Genomic DNA, 17,106 nt, shown 5'->3' with positions numbered 1-17,106 from the left:
TGCGGTGGGATGCCGTATGATCCGGACGTTAAGCCATCAGCACAAGGTGGAATTGTTGAGTACGGAGGCGGGAGACATTGGCGAGTCTATCAGATGAGGGATGCGCGGTGGAAGTTGAACACAAAGGAGGAGAATTGGACGGTAGGGAGGCCGAGTAAGCAGTGTCAAGGTGAGGTCAGGTTTGGTAAGGCCAGGCGAGACGGGGCGAGGTGAGTTAAGGTGAAGTGAGGCAAGGGTGTTGTTTATGTTAGGCTAAGCGCATTGCAACGCAAGAGACAGGACGACCGGGTTTGGGGGTAGGGGTCCTTAGGTTGGTTGCTGGATACGGTAGGTGTAGGTAATTATCCGTAGGCTGGTCCTCTGCTGGCGTTGGCGTACCTGGCCGCGCAAGGTGAGGCAAGGTACCTCTTCGTACCTTTAGGGGAAGGAGGACGAAGGGAGGGAGACCGAGTAATATTGTGGACAGCTGAATGTGGGGGGAGGAGAGCGAGAAAAGGCGTGGAGAAGTGTTTTCGAGACGTGAGCCCGAGGCGAGGGAATCTAAGTGAAGCACCAGAAGTCGAAAGTAAGGCAAAGAAAGAAAACGTCCTGTAGGTACAGTTGAGGCTGGATGCGAAAGAAAAAAAAGATCAACAGGGAAAAAGTACACATACGACCCAATTGGCATCAGGTTGGCGTTTGCGTGCGCTGTCGTGGGCAGGCACGCAGCGGCGTCCCAGTCTCATAGGTAAGGTAAGGTACGGAGTAGGCACCGGGGGAAAAGGGGGGGGGGGGCTGAAGGGGAAAAGAAGACTTTTAGAAGCCATAGTGCGACAGACCACAAACGGCAGATACATTGAATAACGGAAACAGTGCACATTGTTAGGTACTCATCACTTCAGTTTTTCATACGGAACAGGACACGACTTTGATGCAAGGTCATGCCATATAACGGGCATTCGACGGACAGCGGCGAGAGTTAGGAAGCTACGGATAGAGAGGGAGAATCGCTGGGCTGGACTATTCAGAATACGCTACTTTACCTTAGCTGCGAGTTTACGACTAATAACATCCTTGGACTGACGCAGCAAACTGGAGTGGGCCGGTTCCAGGCTGAGGTGCCACGCATTTTTGCACACGTACCCAGCAGCCGGGGGGCTGGGCTGAGGTTCCTAGCCTCCAGGTCAGCAACGTGGTAGAGAACCTAGCACGGGGCTTAGGTAACTTGGGCAAGATGTTATTAGTAGGTAGTCATGTGTATCTATCCCCATCTACTAATACCTCAGGTAATGTGCTAGGTCGATATACAGGTACGTTGGCTTGAGTGTCTTGCACCGAACTGAGGTTACCATGGGCAGGAATACACGCACTGGATATGGGACGATAAATGACGAGTCCGTAGACAGCCATGGAGGAATGAGAAACCGACGAAGATATAAGGTAGGGAAAGGAGGACAAGCAGGGTCAAGCCTGGCGATCCTCAGACTGCCAATTTGGTGAGCAAAGGGCAATGTTGAGATGAAGCACCAGGGCAGACACGACCAGTCTGAAATGAAGAATACGCTGGCCGGGCTGCGGTCCGGGCACCATATGAAGCCCACCTCGCTACTCAGTGCTCAGTGGAGGACTCTGGTCAGGACTCAAGTGCAACTTGCAAGGGGTTCAAAGATTGACCTCCTAAGGTAAGCCAGGTAAAGAGGATCAGGGATAGTCCAATCTCTGAACTTTGGCACAATTGATTGACCCGGCGGGAGTGCCGGTCCAACCAAGGGGCACCTCCCATTACTTAAGAGACCATGCCTCATGCGTACCTTTACCCATATCAGGTGCCTTAGCTAAGCATGCAATGTCTCCAAAAAGGTACAAGCACCAATTGCGCTGTTCTGGTGCCTCGATTGTTGCCTCCCGCTTTCCAGCGTTCCTCGCATACCTCAAATAATGGAAGACATGGGGCCGCGATGACATCTTTACACATTCGCTGCGATAGTCGCATCTACAATGCCAAAAGACATCATATGTTGGCTAACAAATACCAGCATTGCTTCCTCGTCCATTGGAGTCAATGACATGTGCAGTGATCCCGTCACCGACAAGGATCGTGTTGCGACGGCCAAACCCAGTCACCCAACCTACAAGTAAGCGGCTGCCTGAGCCTGCTCCCTGCCAACTCCGAGGTGAGGCAAGGCCAGCCGTGCTGTTGCATTCCTTATCGCTCGCTCACCTGCATTTTCCTCAACTTCGCTCCAAGTCTCCATCCTCCGGGTCCCCGAGAGTGTGTCGCGATTCTATCGCTACAACAACCCCCATCATCGCAATTGACCCTCGGTCGCATCGCCCGCATCCATCACTCCCTGACGCCGGGCTGAATTGACGTCAGTAATCTTCCACACCCGACTATCACAATAGGCTTTGCTCGTCGCCATGCGGCCTCACGTCGTCTTGTCTTCGCTGGCCAGCGTCGCCATTCTTGTCCCCGCCGCCTCCGCTGCACGTTTCGACGCATACCCCGAATATCGCCACGACGCCTCCGCTACTGCCGTGAGAGCCAAGTCTGACCTCTTTCCCTTCCTGAAAAGACTTCGGAATGGCGTCGTTGAATTCGTCTTCGGACCCCATCCTGCCAAAGCTAGCCACCTGACATCTCACGTCCGAACAAGCCTGCGAGACGATCACATCAATGAGGTCGTCTTGCGCTTCAATCTCACCACCGCGGAAGAAGAGTCTGCCTTTGCCGCCGCCGCCGCCCGTACCTTTCTAGACATTTGGGCCTTCAACCATGAATTCGTCGATGTTCGAATTCGCCAAGACAATGTTCGATCGCTGCTTGGGCTTCTGCCCGACTCTCTGAAATCAGCTTACTCGACGTTGATATCGGATGTAGCAGCCGCTGTGTACGACACATATCCTGCCGTCGATGTCCCGGCTCAGACTTACCGCATCCCCGATGGTCGCGCAAACCTCAAGAATGCGCAAAACGGGAATGAGAACTATTTTTTCCAGGATTACCAGAGGCTTGATGTTTGTGACCTCACGCCCGTGCAAGCACTGCGGAGTTCAAGCTAATACGTTCTAGACAATCGTCCAATGGATGCGCTTAACCGAAGCTATGTTCCCAGCCATCACCGAAGTTATAACCATTGGGCAATCCTCTGAACAACGAGATATTCTCGGTCTCAAGGTTGGCATGAAGACCCAGGCGCCAGGCAGCGAAAAGCGGAAGACAGTCGTTGTTGCGGGAGGGATGCATGCAAGAGAGTGGATTTCCACGACAACTACCAACTATGTCGCTTGGTCATTCATTACGGCCTTCGGCAGGGAGCCCATGATCACCAAGCTGCTGGAGCACTTCGATTTCATCTTCATCCCGGCTGTCAACCCCGACGGTATCGAGTACACCTGGACTACAGATCGACTGTGGCGCAAGTCCCGGCAGGAGACGGGTATGTCTTGGTGCCACGGTTTCGACCTCGACCACGCCTTTGGCTATGAATGGGGCGACTACTCCGAAAACGACCCTTGCTCTGAGAGCTATGGCGGTAAACAGCCATGGCAGGCTGCCGAAGCCAGAGCTGTAGCACTCTGGGCGAGGAATGCATCCTTGGAGGATACCGAGTTTATTGGTCTCATTGACCTGCACTCCTATTCTCAACAGGTGCTATTTCCCTTCGCATACTCCTGCGACGTCGACCCGCCCAATGTCGAGAACCTCGAAGAGCTCGCTGCTGGGCTTGCCAAGGCCATCCGTCTGTCCAACGGAGAGCTGTACTCGGTCACATCGGCGTGCGAAGGAGCTGTCGCAGGACGAGGCTCTGCTCCAGGTGCTAAGCGTCTTGAGACAGGCGGTGGATCGGCCATTGACTGGTTCTATCATGAACTGCACGCGCATTATAGTTACCAGATTAAGTTGAGGGATACCGGCAGCTACGGCTTCCTTCTTCCCAGGGAAAACATCATTCCCGTCGGCGAAGAAATATTCAGCGCGATGAAGTACTTTGGAGACTATCTCCTTGGCAACAACGGAATCGAGAAGTCCGTAGGAGCCTTGACACCAACATCCGACGAACCGGATCGTAGTCTGGAGCTTCGACGACTCAGAAAGCGCAAATAGTTAAGCAGTCAAAAGGATGGGCTTTGAATCTTTATTTTCAAGCTTCATCTACTCCGTGGCTCTTTCTGGGGAAAACAAGCCAGAAAGCAGCAGGAGAGCAAGAGAAGTCAGTGGTGGGACACAGCAACCAGGGTGTACGACATGGAGTTATGGCGATGGTGGGAATTTGGTCAGGTATTATAGTCACGGTTGTACGCAGCGGTTATTAAAGCAATGGGTCGGTTCACTGGGACATTACTGTGGGATACCATAGTCGTCTATTCCCAATATTCTTTGTATGATTTTACAGCGGCTAGTAAAGCAAGAGATTGGATCGTATTCCATAGACAGCGTACCAAGGTGCAAAGTCTCCTTTACCAATTCATAATCATGGCGAGAGCGGTGTAGGTGGACGTAAACTTGAGTGCGGTGTCGAAGAGGAAAGAACCAATGGAGCCACTGCGCATTCACATGGGAGTTAGCAAAGAGTTTCTCTGGGCTGGAGAGACCAATTTCAAGAAGGCGGAGAGGAGAGAGGTCTTGGGGGCAAAAACGCACCGAGTCCGGCCCTTGGGGCCAGCGCCGCTTGTGTAGCCAAAGGCGTAAAGGATACGGGACAGGGTCCAGCCGGCGCCGAGGACGGCGCTGGCGACGGGGAAGCGGAGGCCGGAGATGAGAAGGGCGCCGAGGAAAGAGGGCTGGTTCTCGGTGAAGTTTGCGTGGGCGCGTTGTGCTGTGATTATGCGTTACCGTTAGTGATTCCGGCTTCTCTATTCCTCCCCTGTCTGCTTCAATGGGAAGGGAACAGAGGGGCAGAAGAGGCAGGAGGAAAACCGTACCGCAGTTGAACTGGTATGCCTTGGGGTCCTTGTCGGCCTGCTCGTTGGAGGCGTAGGGGGCCGGGTAGACGAGGCCGCTGGCCTTGCGGTACTTGCTTGTCAAGAGAACGTGGGTGGTGTTGATGAAGAAGGTTGAGGCGGCGACGAGGAGGACGTAGCTGTTGGATGGGATTTGGTTAGCTACCCTGAGCTTCAAAGGTATCTGCTTCTGTCTGTGGAGAGGGAAGACAGGGAAAAAGAGAGGTAGAGAGAGTCCGCAATACGTACCCGTACTCGTCGGGGACCTGGAGAGTGAGAGGCATGATGGCAATAGGGTGATTGAATGGAGAGGTGGTTAGAATGAGCTTGCTGGATTACTGATCTGGGTGTTCATGCAATTGATCAAAGTAAGTTTTGGCGGGATGCGACTTGGTTGTGTGTACAGGATTGACAGGCAAACGGCTACGCAATGACCATAGTCTTTATATTTACTAGTATGCGACCTTAAAGCTACGTCAGGAACGTGTCCTTGCCTGGGGGGTCGTGTCCGTTTAGCTCGAGACGCCAGACGTTTTGGTCCGGGCTTTCTTTCTCCATGGGACCATGTTCAGGTCCAAAAGAATTGAGGTGGTCCTCCGCTCCGCTCTCTATCCCGGGCTACCTAATCGTACCCTGAGCCCCCTTGTGTTCTAGGCTGGGCAGACTGTCGTGCCGTGGCACCGAGCCTGCCATGTTTTCCGTGTAGGCGGATACAAATGCGTGTACCTCGTGGTTGGGCGTAGCCCTTGGAAGATGAAAGAATAGGATCGTCGGGGCATCTCAGGGGTGGAGGACGGCCACATTTTGAGCCCGATTGCCGATGATGGCTGCGATTGACCAATCACTGTCTGTCCGGCGAGCTGTGAGCGGGGCTGTTTTGACGTCCCGTTGTGCGGACTTTGATGCGGACTTTGGACTCACCTTAGTAATTGCTTGCTTGAGGAAGAAAGTGCATGAGATTCTTCCGCAGCGTACGGAATCATTGTGCTGCCTTGGAGATTCCAACGACAAATGTGTGAAAAGGAAAGTGAAGTTATTCCCATAATGACACTACCTTACATTGAACCCTGCGCTGTTGCCCAGACGTACGTTTCTTATAAGTGATTAAGGTTGGTAGCGTTTCGGGACTTTTGCCCGTTTGGCAGCTCTTCTCTCCCAATAAGATGCTGACGGGGAGTTAGCACGCAATTTTAGTACCGGCTTCGCCTTGTGATCGGCCCCTAGGATCTCTGGGGTCGACGATATCTATCCGTACCCAGGACTATTACCACGAGCTTGACAAGGACTCGGGAGGCAGATAATCTGCAGCCACTTCCGAAGGCGCCGGTGATGGTAGGCGACGTTCCAGAGTGTCGGGTCAACCGGTGCTAGGTCCATTCAATGTTTCTCAGGCTCTGTAACGATTCAGCCGGTGCACCTGTCCTCGGGAGGAACCCAATCGAGGCCCAGACCCTGGAAAACTCTTCTCTCGGCTGTCAACATGTCCGGGGCCCGCCCGAGATCGCTGGTCTCTAGGTCGACCCAACTACCGTCGAGCCGGCTTCGAATTCCACTACTGTCAAACTTGTAGCTCTTCCGCTGCTTGCAATACCGGCGCAGGTCTCGTTGAAAAGTCGTCTCTCCGCTCCAGCCCAGGACAGCGCATCCAACCGTCTTCCAAGGACTGATGATGATGTCTACCCGCCGGTGCGGCCTCTCTTGCGGCCCTTTTCCACTCGTACCCGGTTCCTGCCAAACTACGAGTGCTTTGTCGAGTGAATCGAAGCCGCTTCCCCTAAACTCGTTCCCCTTCCAGCTGACGGGCTGCTGACCCCTCTCGCTATTATGTTTACTCAACACGAGGGTGTGCGTTATATGCCCAGTCTTTTCCAGGCTCATGACCAATTTGTCGACAAAGTTAAAAGTGACAGACTCATCCGGGTGACTTATCACCACGTCGACGTCCCCACTACCTTGCTTGCCACGCCGGTAGCCGCCAACAATGACAAGCTGAAAGTCCGGGTGAAAACTGCGGGCGTGAGCCAGGATCGTGTCAGTGATGGACTCGACTTCAGTTCGAGGTATCTTAAGCTTGAACTCGTCGTAGTACTTGACGCCAATTTGCTGCACGCGACTTAGACTTGCCCAGCCATGTTCGACAACGTCGTCCAAGTCTCGCCATCCTGTAAATGCTGGTCAGCAGCATGTTCTGGCTCAAGAAGGCAGCAACACAAACCTCTGCTGTAGAAATCACGAGCCGTAGCATCACCGACCCCCCAAATATCGTAGAATACCTGTATAACGGCAAACTTGGGGTTCGCCTGGGCTTCATCCGCCTCGGGAAGCCTACCAGTTTCTTTCCACTCATGCCACAGCTCGGCGATCTTAGCGCCGCAGCCGGGTAGCCTCGCAACTTCTATATGGAACATTAAAATATGCCAGGCATTGATCGAAGTTCCTCTCAGCAATTGTGTGCTCACCTTGCGAACTGGCTATCTTGTGAGGATATGCCGATATTGTAGCTATCGAGGTTGAGTACGCCCTCACTCCTATTTGGTCGCCTCCTAGTTTCCGTATGGTTCTGATTGTCTTGAGTCCATCAATGAATGCTGCATTTGGAGGATCAACGGGCGTAGATCTTTGGCAAGCATACGTCGTTCTGAGATACTGGGGAACAGGTGGCAACTTCAGTGTTGAGGCGTTCTCCGAAGTTGTCTGTCTGATCAACGAAGGCACTGACCGGTGCATCCCGGTAGGAGATTGCGCCTTCTTCTTCTGCGGTAAAAGACCGCCCTGTGTTTGAGACGCACTGTCGGCGGCAGCGCGGGACAATATGTCACTTCCCATAATAGTGAGAGGCGCGCGGTCTTCCTCCTTCTTAATGCCCATATAGAGAACATAGTCATGAAGCGGGAGTACCTTGTTCTGCGCAAACGAATCTTGGAGCCAGGCCAGCTTCACGACTGTGACAGTGTTCGTATTGCCGGCGGCCTCCTCAGGAGCTGACGATGTTCCGACGAACTGCGATGTGCCGCATCCAAACCTCTGTCCATCTTCCGTGTACACGGTAGAGTCGCTGTCACTTTTAGAAGATGCCCTCTTGCGCTTCCTAGGCGTGACGAGATGCGCATCTGCGACAGCCGCTGCATCCACCGGATCTGTCAGTACCTTCTTTCGCCTGAGTTCAAAAAGTGCCCTCTCTCGTTTGAAGATGTTGCCGACAATGATCTCGGCCTCGCTAATGTCGTATGTCAGACTCGGGATTCTTCCTTCGAGCTCATGTAGCTGATCCGCCTCTAGGTGAGTGGGAAGGAGATAGATCGAGGGAAAATCGAGATCTGTCATAGCCCCTAGCCAGAGTTGGCGCGTGAGTTGCTGCAAAGAACGACTATGGTAATGCGAGAAGGCCGGCCTTTTGTTCGGTCATGAGTGATATGAATGCATTGTAAGTCGTCCAGTGGCTGTCATTCGTGCGATGTGGATGTCGTTGGCAGAGTGTGAATGAGAGTACTTCCCCACTGCCCTTGACTGGTTCTCCTGCTGAAACGGCTGGAGGGTTTGCTCTGCACTTGCAATGCGACTGAAGCTTGTCGCTGGGTTGATGTGGAGGGAAGAGCAAATAATTTTTCGGACGCTGCGCGCTGTCGGCGATTCGTTCAAGTCAAGGCGCTGACATCATCGTCCCTGTACCATATGATTTAGCACGCATCACGTACTTCTGCCATCAAATCTCTCCTCAGATACGTTTCTGAATTAGCCTTTCTGGTCCAAGGAAGAATTTCTCATTCGTGCTCCATTTGCCAGGCACTCTACGTATTTCCCGTTTGTGTATCCTATTCTTACAACAACGAGATGCTTCCGCGAGCCTGAGAGAAGAAAACTTGAGATGCAAGGGGCGGCGGGCAATACCACCAACCTTCATCAAACCCTCGGCCACTCCTCCGTCGTCGTGCGGAGTCTCTTCAGGCCATTTCTTCGTCAAGGCACTTTGATGCTTCAATGTCTTCCTCGTAACTCTAGACATCCTCAAACTCCATGTCTTCGTCACTCTCGCCGTCATCCCCATCCGCTGGTGCTTCCACCTTGACCTTCTTGACTGCTCTTCCTTCAGACTCTGGCGAGGGCTCAGCTTTGATAGCCGGCGCCGGAGTTGCGATGCTCGGTGTGACATCTTCAAAGGCGTCTTCATCCTCATCATCGTCGTCATCTTCCTCCTCCTCCATTGCTCGTGCTGCCTCAGCCTCTTGCTCGGCTTTGAGGCGGGCGAAGTAGTCATCCAGCTCTGCATGTTCCGGATTATCTGCTGACTTTGACAAAGCCCCCTTGTCATCCACCTCCTCAACCTTGGTGGCGGGCATTGGATTGGCCTCGGCAGAGAAGGACTCGCCCGTGACCGTACTGTTAGACATCCACGAAGGAAGTGCATTTTGCTGTGCGACCTTCTCCTTGCGGGCCTTCTCCGCTGCCTTCTCAGCCTCTGAAGGTCCGTCCGCCGTTGAGATGCTGACTGACATAGACTTGGGCCCAACATTATCGAGACCCTTGACTGATGTTGGCTGCAAGGATGAAACAGGGATGGTGGTTACGCTCTGGTAACTGGCGTCGCGGACAACTGGTAAGGCTTTACTGATTGCGATATCGAAGGTATTATCTGGGACAATCATCTCGTCTATGCGCGGCAACAGTTCGGTGATGAACTTGAACTGGTTATTTAGTCGTGTCGACTGCTCGTGGCCTGTGGAGTTGCGCTCGAGATCGTGCGTAAGCGGACCATTGCACCGGTGACAGACAAAGCCAGTAGGGCCAACGTTGTCTAGCACCTCCATTTGCGTCCATTCTGATTTACACCGTCCGCAGAAGTATTCCTTGCGTTCGCTGGCCGGCACCGTGGTGCCTTGGATTTGCTTGTCGACTGTGTATACACGCCATTTGATGGCGTCAATCGTTTGGCGGTAGTCAATGTAGTAGTAGGTTCGATTGACAGGACGTGGCTTCGCCTCGGGATTCTTGGGATCTTCTCGATATTCTAGTCTCGTGTACCTAAGTAGTCGCCGTTGTCAGTCTCTGGAATCGCAGGAGAGAACTCAGGCGCAAGGCTTACACAGCTAGAAATCGGTCTTCTCTAAGCTTTCCACACGCCTTGTGGAGATCCTTTGTGTTCGTTGCCATCAGATACGCCAAGTCATCGTCTCGGAGGCTGTCGCAAGTTAGCAAATGTCGTGCTGGAAAGCAAGAGCGGCAGACGCACGCAGAGTGAATGATCAACGCATCAATGATCAAAATGAAGCGCGTTTCGTAGAAGGCGCGCATAACAGACTTGACGAGAGTTTTTGCGAGATCCAAAGGCTGCGCCATATTGTTGACTGATTGTCCAATTTCGCAGGGAAATATTGAGTGATGATGCTTTCTTTGAGGTGTGGTGAGGCCGAGAGAACGTTTGCTTGGCGAGCTTAGGAAGTGAAGTCCATGGCAGGTGGGCTTTCAGCAGCAGCGGCTTGCACTTGCGCATGCGCTTGCCACCAGCAGAAGGAGGCCTGTCTTTACTGCGATTCGATTGAAGGCAGAAGTCTCGAAGTGGTCAGCCTAAGGACATTGTCTTGCGAAAAGCAGAGGTGGGATTGCGCCGTCTTTCACAACTGCGTAGTCGAATTGCACTTTGTCTTTGGAGAAAAGATCTAGGCAATACGCTGATACTCTGGGGCGGGCCTAAGGTAGCCGCAGGTTGTAAGGCAAGGTACCTAGCTCTTGCCTACCCAGCTTCTTCTAGGTATCGGTAGCGTACGGGGTATTCGTAAGTACCTTACCCCGTACCTTGCAGGTCTTACAGGCATCCACTTTGAGCACAGCGCACTTTCGCGGAACAGTACCGCAGTGCCTCACAGAGTTAGTTACGGAGTACGAAATACGCAACAGCACTGCAAACGTAATATCTCGAGTCTGAAGTAGGACCTTCGTAGATTTGCCTCAAACAACGATTCGCTCTCATACGATAGGCGTGCCGGACCAGTTGACAATAAGGATGCCGTCTATCATTCACTCAGAAAGGCAGGCCATGGAGAAGAGATCACTCGGAACACGGCAATGCAGACCCTTTGATTTCCAGCCAAATCAGCAGGAAGAATAGACGCTAGAATAAGAGAAACCATCCATTGACATGAAGTTCAACGTTCCACCGGCCGTGTGACAGTCCAAACTCCATTTACGGCCCTGCCGGTTCTGAGCGTGGCCGCGAAGCTACCCTTGAACCGCCTGAGCAAGCTGGGATTCAGGATATGAGGCAGCTGTAGAGAGCTGACTTACACTCTCCTCCTCCAAATCAAAATTACCGAAAAGCCCCAAGAACGCAGAGCTGGTATCGTAACTCGTTCCTCTACTTCCCGCGCCGGGAGCCCCAGAGAACCCACACTGCATCGCCCAAATGTACTAGGTTCATCCTCTCCTTTGTATATGCCTCAAAAATTCTCGCCGTCTCCTGTCTTACGCATACTTTCGAAGCTGTTTCCTAGTCAGTGATGGACTCGCAATTGGTTGTGGTGGAGGACTTACATCAAGAGTCAGCGCTCTAGAACTGTTGACTTCTTGATCGCGATAAACACCGACCAAGCTCTCACTGTCTTGGAACAAACCGGTCTTGAGACTGATGACAATGAACTGCATGCCGGGTCCAGCATGCTCGCGGATGTACTTCTTGATCTTGTCGACATTGGCGTTGTCTAGCGCAGCGTCGACCTCATCTAATACGAAGAACGGACTTGGCTGGTAGCTGTGGATCGCAAACAACAGAGCGAGAGCAGCCATTGTCTTTTCACCTCCGGAGAGATGCTCCATGTCTCTGAACCGCTTCAGCGGCGGCATGGCGTGATACTTGATACCTGAAAGGTAGGGCGTGTCTGTGTCTTCCTCAATATCGAGGTACGCTTGGCCACCGAGAGGGTACGCCTCTGATCGAGTCAGGTCCTTGTAAACGTGCGAGATTTGTTCTTGGATGTGCGTAAAGGCCTTGTTGAACAGCTCATAGCGCTGAGCCTTGACGTGATTGAACGCATCGCGGGCCGCCTTAAGCGCCGCTCTGGAGTCTTCGAATTCCTTCTCCGTGTTCTTCAGCCTCGACTCGACGCTCTCGAGCCTCTCAATCGCCCTCATGTTGGGGTTGAGCTTCTCAAGTTCTGAGGCCAGAGATGCAATCTTATCCTGCAACTTCTCCTCGACACTGGCATCATCAGACTGCATTGAGTGTCAGCAAATATTCACTAGGCTTCGTTAGAAAGGATTTGCTTACCGTCTTCATCTCCTCGTCTAGGGCATCGTAGTCGATCTCGATGCCATGGTTCTCGAGAGCAGCCGTCATCATGTCTTCGTCGTCCACCTCCTCATCGACGTCCATGGCATCGGCATCTTGCCGCAGCATATTGTCCTCATTTGGCAAGTTGTCAAGCGAGCCCTCGAGTAAAGGCACCTGGATCTGGTCAAGTTTGCATCGCCTGAGCAAAGCAAACTTGCCCGCGCTGTTCTTCTGCACCACAGTCTCGAGAGCATTGATTTCTTTTTGCCTGGCGTCGATTTCCTTGCTTCGCTTGTGTACTTCAGCCTTGGCTTGGGAGACCTTTTGGCTCTTCTCTTCCAATTTGCCACGGTACTCCTCGAGCGTTTCGCTAAGCGCATCGAGCTCGTCAGAAATTTCGTGACTGGAATCCTCAATGTCTGACTTCTCCCGTTGATAACTCTGTAGGTCGCGCTCAGCCCCCTTAAGAGTTTCTTGCAGCTTCCTAAGACGTTTTTCCAGGTTGCTATGCATGTCACGTGCCAAAGTGAGTTGACTTTGGAACCTAGACTTTTGCACCTCGAACTTGGTCCGCTCTTCGTCGGCTTCCCGTTGCATATCGCGGTGTTCTGTCTCGTAGGCCCGGATGTCGCTGAAACCGAGCCTCCTACAGAAGTCCGAGAAAACCTCATCCTCCACTTGTGCAATGGCATCCGAGAATTCTTTGACCGTTCGTTTTGTGGCTTCGAGTTCCGCCTTCTTCTCCTCGTACTTGGGGTCGAGCTCGTCAAGCTGCCTCTCCTCGTTGTCCCTCTCTCTCTTCTTCGAGTTGTAGTTCTTTTCCAAGTGCGCCAGCTCAGCCTTGGCAGCGGCCAGACGGGGTTCGAGGCCGTGGATCTCAATCTGGAGAGACTCCTCGGCAGCGCTACGCCGACCAGACTTGGGAAGTTTCTCGATTTCCTCCTTGTATTTGGCTGCCATCTTCTTCAGAGGCTCCAAGTCAGTGTTCTCGAAACGCCTCTTTCCACCCTTGTCCTGAGGACCACGACCACCAGTCATCATACCCGTCTTGTGGATGACCAAGCCGTCCAGAGTGACCGTTTTGACAGGGATACGCTTCTCGTACGAGATGACCTTTGCGATCTTCTCATTATCACACACCACAGAGCTGCCACAGGCGTATGCCATGGCACGTTCGTAGGCAGCATCAAAGTCGATGGTGTCAATGGTCAACCGGGCTCCCGAGATGCCCTTAATGGCCGAGTTCACCGCGTTGACCTTGATGTTGTCGAGAGGAATGAAGGTCATGGGCGGGAAGCGCTGGTCCTTCAGGTACTGAACACACTCGTGGCCAGTCTTCTCCGTGTCGACAATGACTGAATCGAAGTCGCGGCCCAGTGCAATACCAACAGCCTCATCGAATTTCTTCTGTTTGGGCTTGCAGAGATCACCGATCCTTCCCTTGACGCCAGGATAGAGTCGCTTCAGGTTGTTGACCATTTCTTTCATCCTGGCTTCCCTGTCATTCTGTCTGCGCCCATCATCGGCCTCCCGCAGTTGCTTGGCCACAGTTTCAAGCTTTTCCTCTAATTCTGTGCGTCTTTGGCTGGTTCTAACACGCTCAGACTGGATTTGATGGTACTGCTTCTTTTTCGTGTCGATTTCCTGAGACAGTGCCTTGATGTTCCCCTCGGTTGATGACTTGCGCTCACCGAGAGTCTCCAATTCACCCTCGTATTTCTCTAGGGCGGCCGAAAGGGTGTCAACCTTGCCCTTGAGGGTATTAACGGTGACCTCATCAGTCTTTTGTTGGCGGATCAGATTGTCAAGTTTGCCTTGGTTGCCAGCGACCTTTTGGACAACCTGTGAGCGAAGTGAGTTGTACTCTTTGCGGTCGTCGTCACTGAGCTCCTTGCCCAGCTTCTTCATTCGTTCTTTGAGTTGCTTCTCGAAATGTTGCTGGGCTTTCTCGGTTGTCTTGAGTCGGGCCTCGTCTTCCTTGATGACCTCGGCCTGCTTGTCGCGCTCTTTACGCACCGGCTCCATTCGCGAGCGACCCTGTTCAATGTTGCGGGTCTTTTCCTCAATCTTTGCGTCAATGGGGATGAGCCGGTGCTCCAATTCGTCGAACTCGCGCTTCTTGGCGTTGATGGCTTTTTCCACTCCATTGACATCCTTTGCCGCCGCTTGCTGCTCTTTCTGGGCGACTTCGAGTTTCCGTCTGAAGGATTCGACGTTGCGCTGAAACTCCTGCAAGTTCTGTTGGTGGTCGTGAATTTGCTCAGTAGACTCATCCATGCCACGTTGAAAGTGATAGAGCTTCCACAGAGCATGTTTGACGATGGCTTCGTCTCTCTCGTCCGTCTTCTTCTGGAAGTTGTCTGCCTCCTTCTTCTGTTCCTGATATTGCTTGATCTCGGAGTTGATGCCGCGTCTTCGGTGAAGCTGAAAGCTTTGGTTCTCAGCAGCTTGCTCAGCTTCAGTCTGCAATCGTTCGTATTCAGCCTTATACTCGAGACTTCCGGAGATTTGTTCGATCAGTCTCGTGAGGTCTTGCGGTGATTGCGCGGCAATAGCCTCAACATCTCCTTGGAAGACAAGGAAATTTCTAGCCTTAATCAGGATGTTCTCGGATTCGAGCGCTTCGTTGTACTGCTGGGCTGTGACAACACGATCGTTGATGCGGTACTCGCTAGATCCCTGGTTCGTGATGGAGCGCTTCCACTTTTGCTCGTCACCGGCATCGTCTTCGTATACAGCCATGACCCATGCAGTCTTTGGATCGGTCCTGGAGGCTTTTTGCGACAACTCGTCTCCGTCGCCGTTCGAGTGACCATTACTGCCATTCGCTTCAGCAGAGCCGTCGTCGTTGATTTTCGAGGTTTTCAGCACGCGGCCACGGTAGACCAGGTCCTTCAAATGGGCTGATCGAAGATGCGACGACTTGATACCAAGCACGAAGGATATCGCGTCCATGCTGTCGAAATATGCACATTAATTGCAAGTCAAGGCAGCGTATGCGATGGGGAGGACTCACGAGTTTGACTTGCCGGATCCATTAGGCCCAATGATGGAAGTGAAGTAGGAATCACCGAACAAGAGGATATGATGGCCCTTGTAGGACTTGAAGTCTATGGGGTGACATGGTCAACGCGAGAAAGACATGGAAAACGATGCTGGACTTGGACATACTGAAAAGCTCTAGGCGGATGAGCTTTCCCATCTTGTCGACGGGTTGTCGCTAGGCACGCGACGAGGATTGATACTGGGTGTACGGTTGTGGTGGGCTTGGGTCGCGGCTCGTCGCAAACGCAATGCGGCGCGCAAGACGAGGGGGGAAAAGGTCGAGGCGGATGGCCAAGGCCTGGAAAGCGGTACTAGATTGGTCGAGGTGTAGGCAGGGACTACGTTATACAGCAGTAGTCAAGTCGAGTGTTGAGGGCCTCGAGCTGGCCTGGCGCATCGCGAAGAAGCACTCGGAAGGGATGGTATCTTGTCTGTCGACAGTGAGGTCGCGGTGGTTGAGTCTACTTGGATTTCCCCACGCGCGTCTGAGTGCTGCTGCACCTTGACGCGACAGGCAAATAATTACGGGCCACACACTTGAGGCTGCTACGCGCTGGTGGGAGCGCAAGCCACTCTTAGCAGCAGATAGTGGCTCGACATCTCACGTGACCCAGCGGAGACTGCAACTAAGTGCTACCTTAGCTACCTACCTTACCTTAGGTATTCGTGGGTACCTCTCTTGGTACCCTACTAGCCGGAAGTGTACGGATGCCAGGTATCTAGGTAGATAGCAGTACCCAATACCCAGGAGATGTCAGCTGCAGCCACTGGGAGTTTTTTTGTTCTAACCAACCAGAGAAGCAGCCAGCAACACCTGCACATTTCATGGGCAGCCTAGCCACTGAAGTACGGAGTAGGTATGGAGTGCAGACTTCACAAGACTTTAGCAAAAGCCTGGTAAGGAAGGTACTTTGAAGTCGCGTCCACCTGTCTGTCTTTCCCGTCTCCACTTGTCCTCGAATCCAAGTGCCGTTGTGTTCAGTGCATACCTGGTCAAAGACACATATGGAGTACACTGGATAGGTACCTATAGCTTTGCCTCCCTTCAGTAGTGCAACCTGACTTCTCGAGTTTTAGTTACGGCCATGAAAGCAACAGGAAAGCTAACGTAAAGATAGAAGTCAGGGACAGATCCTGCTTCAACGCGTGAAACTGCCTGGTGCTAGACCGTCCCGTTCTTGACACTGGAGAGCGCGATGCGGATCACCCGATAAGCTTTAGATGGCGGAGCTCTTATGCCCTGTGACGTATCACGGAGCGACCCCTGTTGGAAATGTTGGTCCAGCTCCCCGTCGCCAGGCAAGAAATACATCTGCAGCTGCAGCCAGTCAAAGTCTTGCGACATCAACAGTGGCGGTCAATCAGTCAACACGTGTAATTCATCGCCAGCATCCTCAACGTGTTCCAGACCTACCTTACTCTTTTCCACCCTCCTCAACCCCCCTACTTCTTGTCATTTGTTCCCACCCCGCCCTCCCATCTCCGAGTCACGCTGCCAAACTACCGTGCAGCTTGTCACCATCGACAACCTAGTACCTACTAGTCGAAGCCTGCGCTACCTTATCCCGTGCCCTTGCTGCTTTCGACACCTTTCTTCTACAAGACATCTTCCGTCAGCACCAAACTCGTTCCTGCATTTGCCTCATCCAAGCTGTGTCTATCAGGCGCATTGTCGAAACACCTACTCCCAGCCTCGGGGATCTTGAAATTCATGGCCTGGCCTTGATGAACTTCTCAAATAGGTGAGCTCTCCCTTCAACTCCTGTATCCCTCACGTTTCGTTTCTGCAAACGCGCATTTCTCCATCATGGACCGACGAATTCACCCACAAAGACTAACATGTGGCTCAACGTTACCTTAGACGACCGACAGAGAAC

General features: G+C 52.7%; 6 protein-coding genes across 6 annotated transcripts; 2 read left to right on the top strand and 4 right to left on the bottom strand.

The window, feature by feature from the left end:
* Positions 1-2,400: 2,400 nt before the first annotated feature.
* Positions 2,401-4,087, top strand: CCOS01_08651 (zinc carboxypeptidase; the record flags this gene model as incomplete). Its single annotated transcript, XM_060456812.1, has 2 exons — positions 2,401-2,997; positions 3,053-4,087. The coding sequence occupies 2 exons, from the start codon at positions 2,401-2,403 to the stop codon at positions 4,085-4,087; spliced, it is 1,632 nt and encodes a 543-aa protein (XP_060313086.1).
* Positions 4,088-4,440: 353 nt separating this feature from the next.
* Positions 4,441-5,207, bottom strand: CCOS01_08650 (MAPEG family protein; the record flags this gene model as incomplete). Its single annotated transcript, XM_060456811.1, has 4 exons — positions 4,441-4,525; positions 4,625-4,799; positions 4,906-5,063; positions 5,173-5,207. 4 exons carry the CDS (start codon positions 5,205-5,207, stop codon positions 4,441-4,443), a joined length of 453 nt encoding a protein of 150 aa, XP_060313085.1.
* Positions 5,208-6,327: 1,120 nt separating this feature from the next.
* Positions 6,328-8,247, bottom strand: CCOS01_08649 (uncharacterized protein; the record flags this gene model as incomplete). The annotated part of the gene is made up of 3 exons (XM_060456810.1): positions 6,328-7,085; positions 7,139-7,318; positions 7,383-8,247. The coding sequence occupies 3 exons, from the start codon at positions 8,245-8,247 to the stop codon at positions 6,328-6,330; spliced, it is 1,803 nt and encodes a 600-aa protein (XP_060313084.1).
* A 671-nt stretch (positions 8,248-8,918) lies between these two features.
* On the bottom strand, positions 8,919-10,257 carry CCOS01_08648 (TFIIE alpha subunit; the record flags this gene model as incomplete). Its single annotated transcript, XM_060456809.1, has 3 exons — positions 8,919-9,942; positions 10,004-10,099; positions 10,151-10,257. The coding sequence occupies 3 exons, from the start codon at positions 10,255-10,257 to the stop codon at positions 8,919-8,921; spliced, it is 1,227 nt and encodes a 408-aa protein (XP_060313083.1).
* A 1,122-nt stretch (positions 10,258-11,379) lies between these two features.
* Positions 11,380-15,386, bottom strand: CCOS01_08647 (RecF/RecN/SMC N terminal domain-containing protein; the record flags this gene model as incomplete). Its single annotated transcript, XM_060456808.1, has 4 exons — positions 11,380-12,126; positions 12,182-15,140; positions 15,201-15,294; positions 15,356-15,386. The coding sequence occupies 4 exons, from the start codon at positions 15,384-15,386 to the stop codon at positions 11,380-11,382; spliced, it is 3,831 nt and encodes a 1,276-aa protein (XP_060313082.1).
* A 1,078-nt stretch (positions 15,387-16,464) lies between these two features.
* On the top strand, positions 16,465-16,935 carry CCOS01_08646 (uncharacterized protein; the record flags this gene model as incomplete). Its single annotated transcript, XM_060456807.1, has 1 exon — positions 16,465-16,935. The coding sequence occupies one exon, from the start codon at positions 16,465-16,467 to the stop codon at positions 16,933-16,935; it is 471 nt and encodes a 156-aa protein (XP_060313081.1).
* Positions 16,936-17,106: the final 171 nt, after the last annotated feature.

Source organism: Colletotrichum costaricense (genome assembly GCF_030867565.1).
Source record: "Colletotrichum costaricense strain IMI 309622 chromosome Unknown Scaffold_8.1, whole genome shotgun sequence".
NCBI lineage: Eukaryota > Fungi > Ascomycota > Sordariomycetes > Glomerellales > Glomerellaceae > Colletotrichum > Colletotrichum costaricense.
Note: the sequence above shows the minus strand (reverse complement) of the source record. Positions and strands in the feature narration are given on the sequence as shown.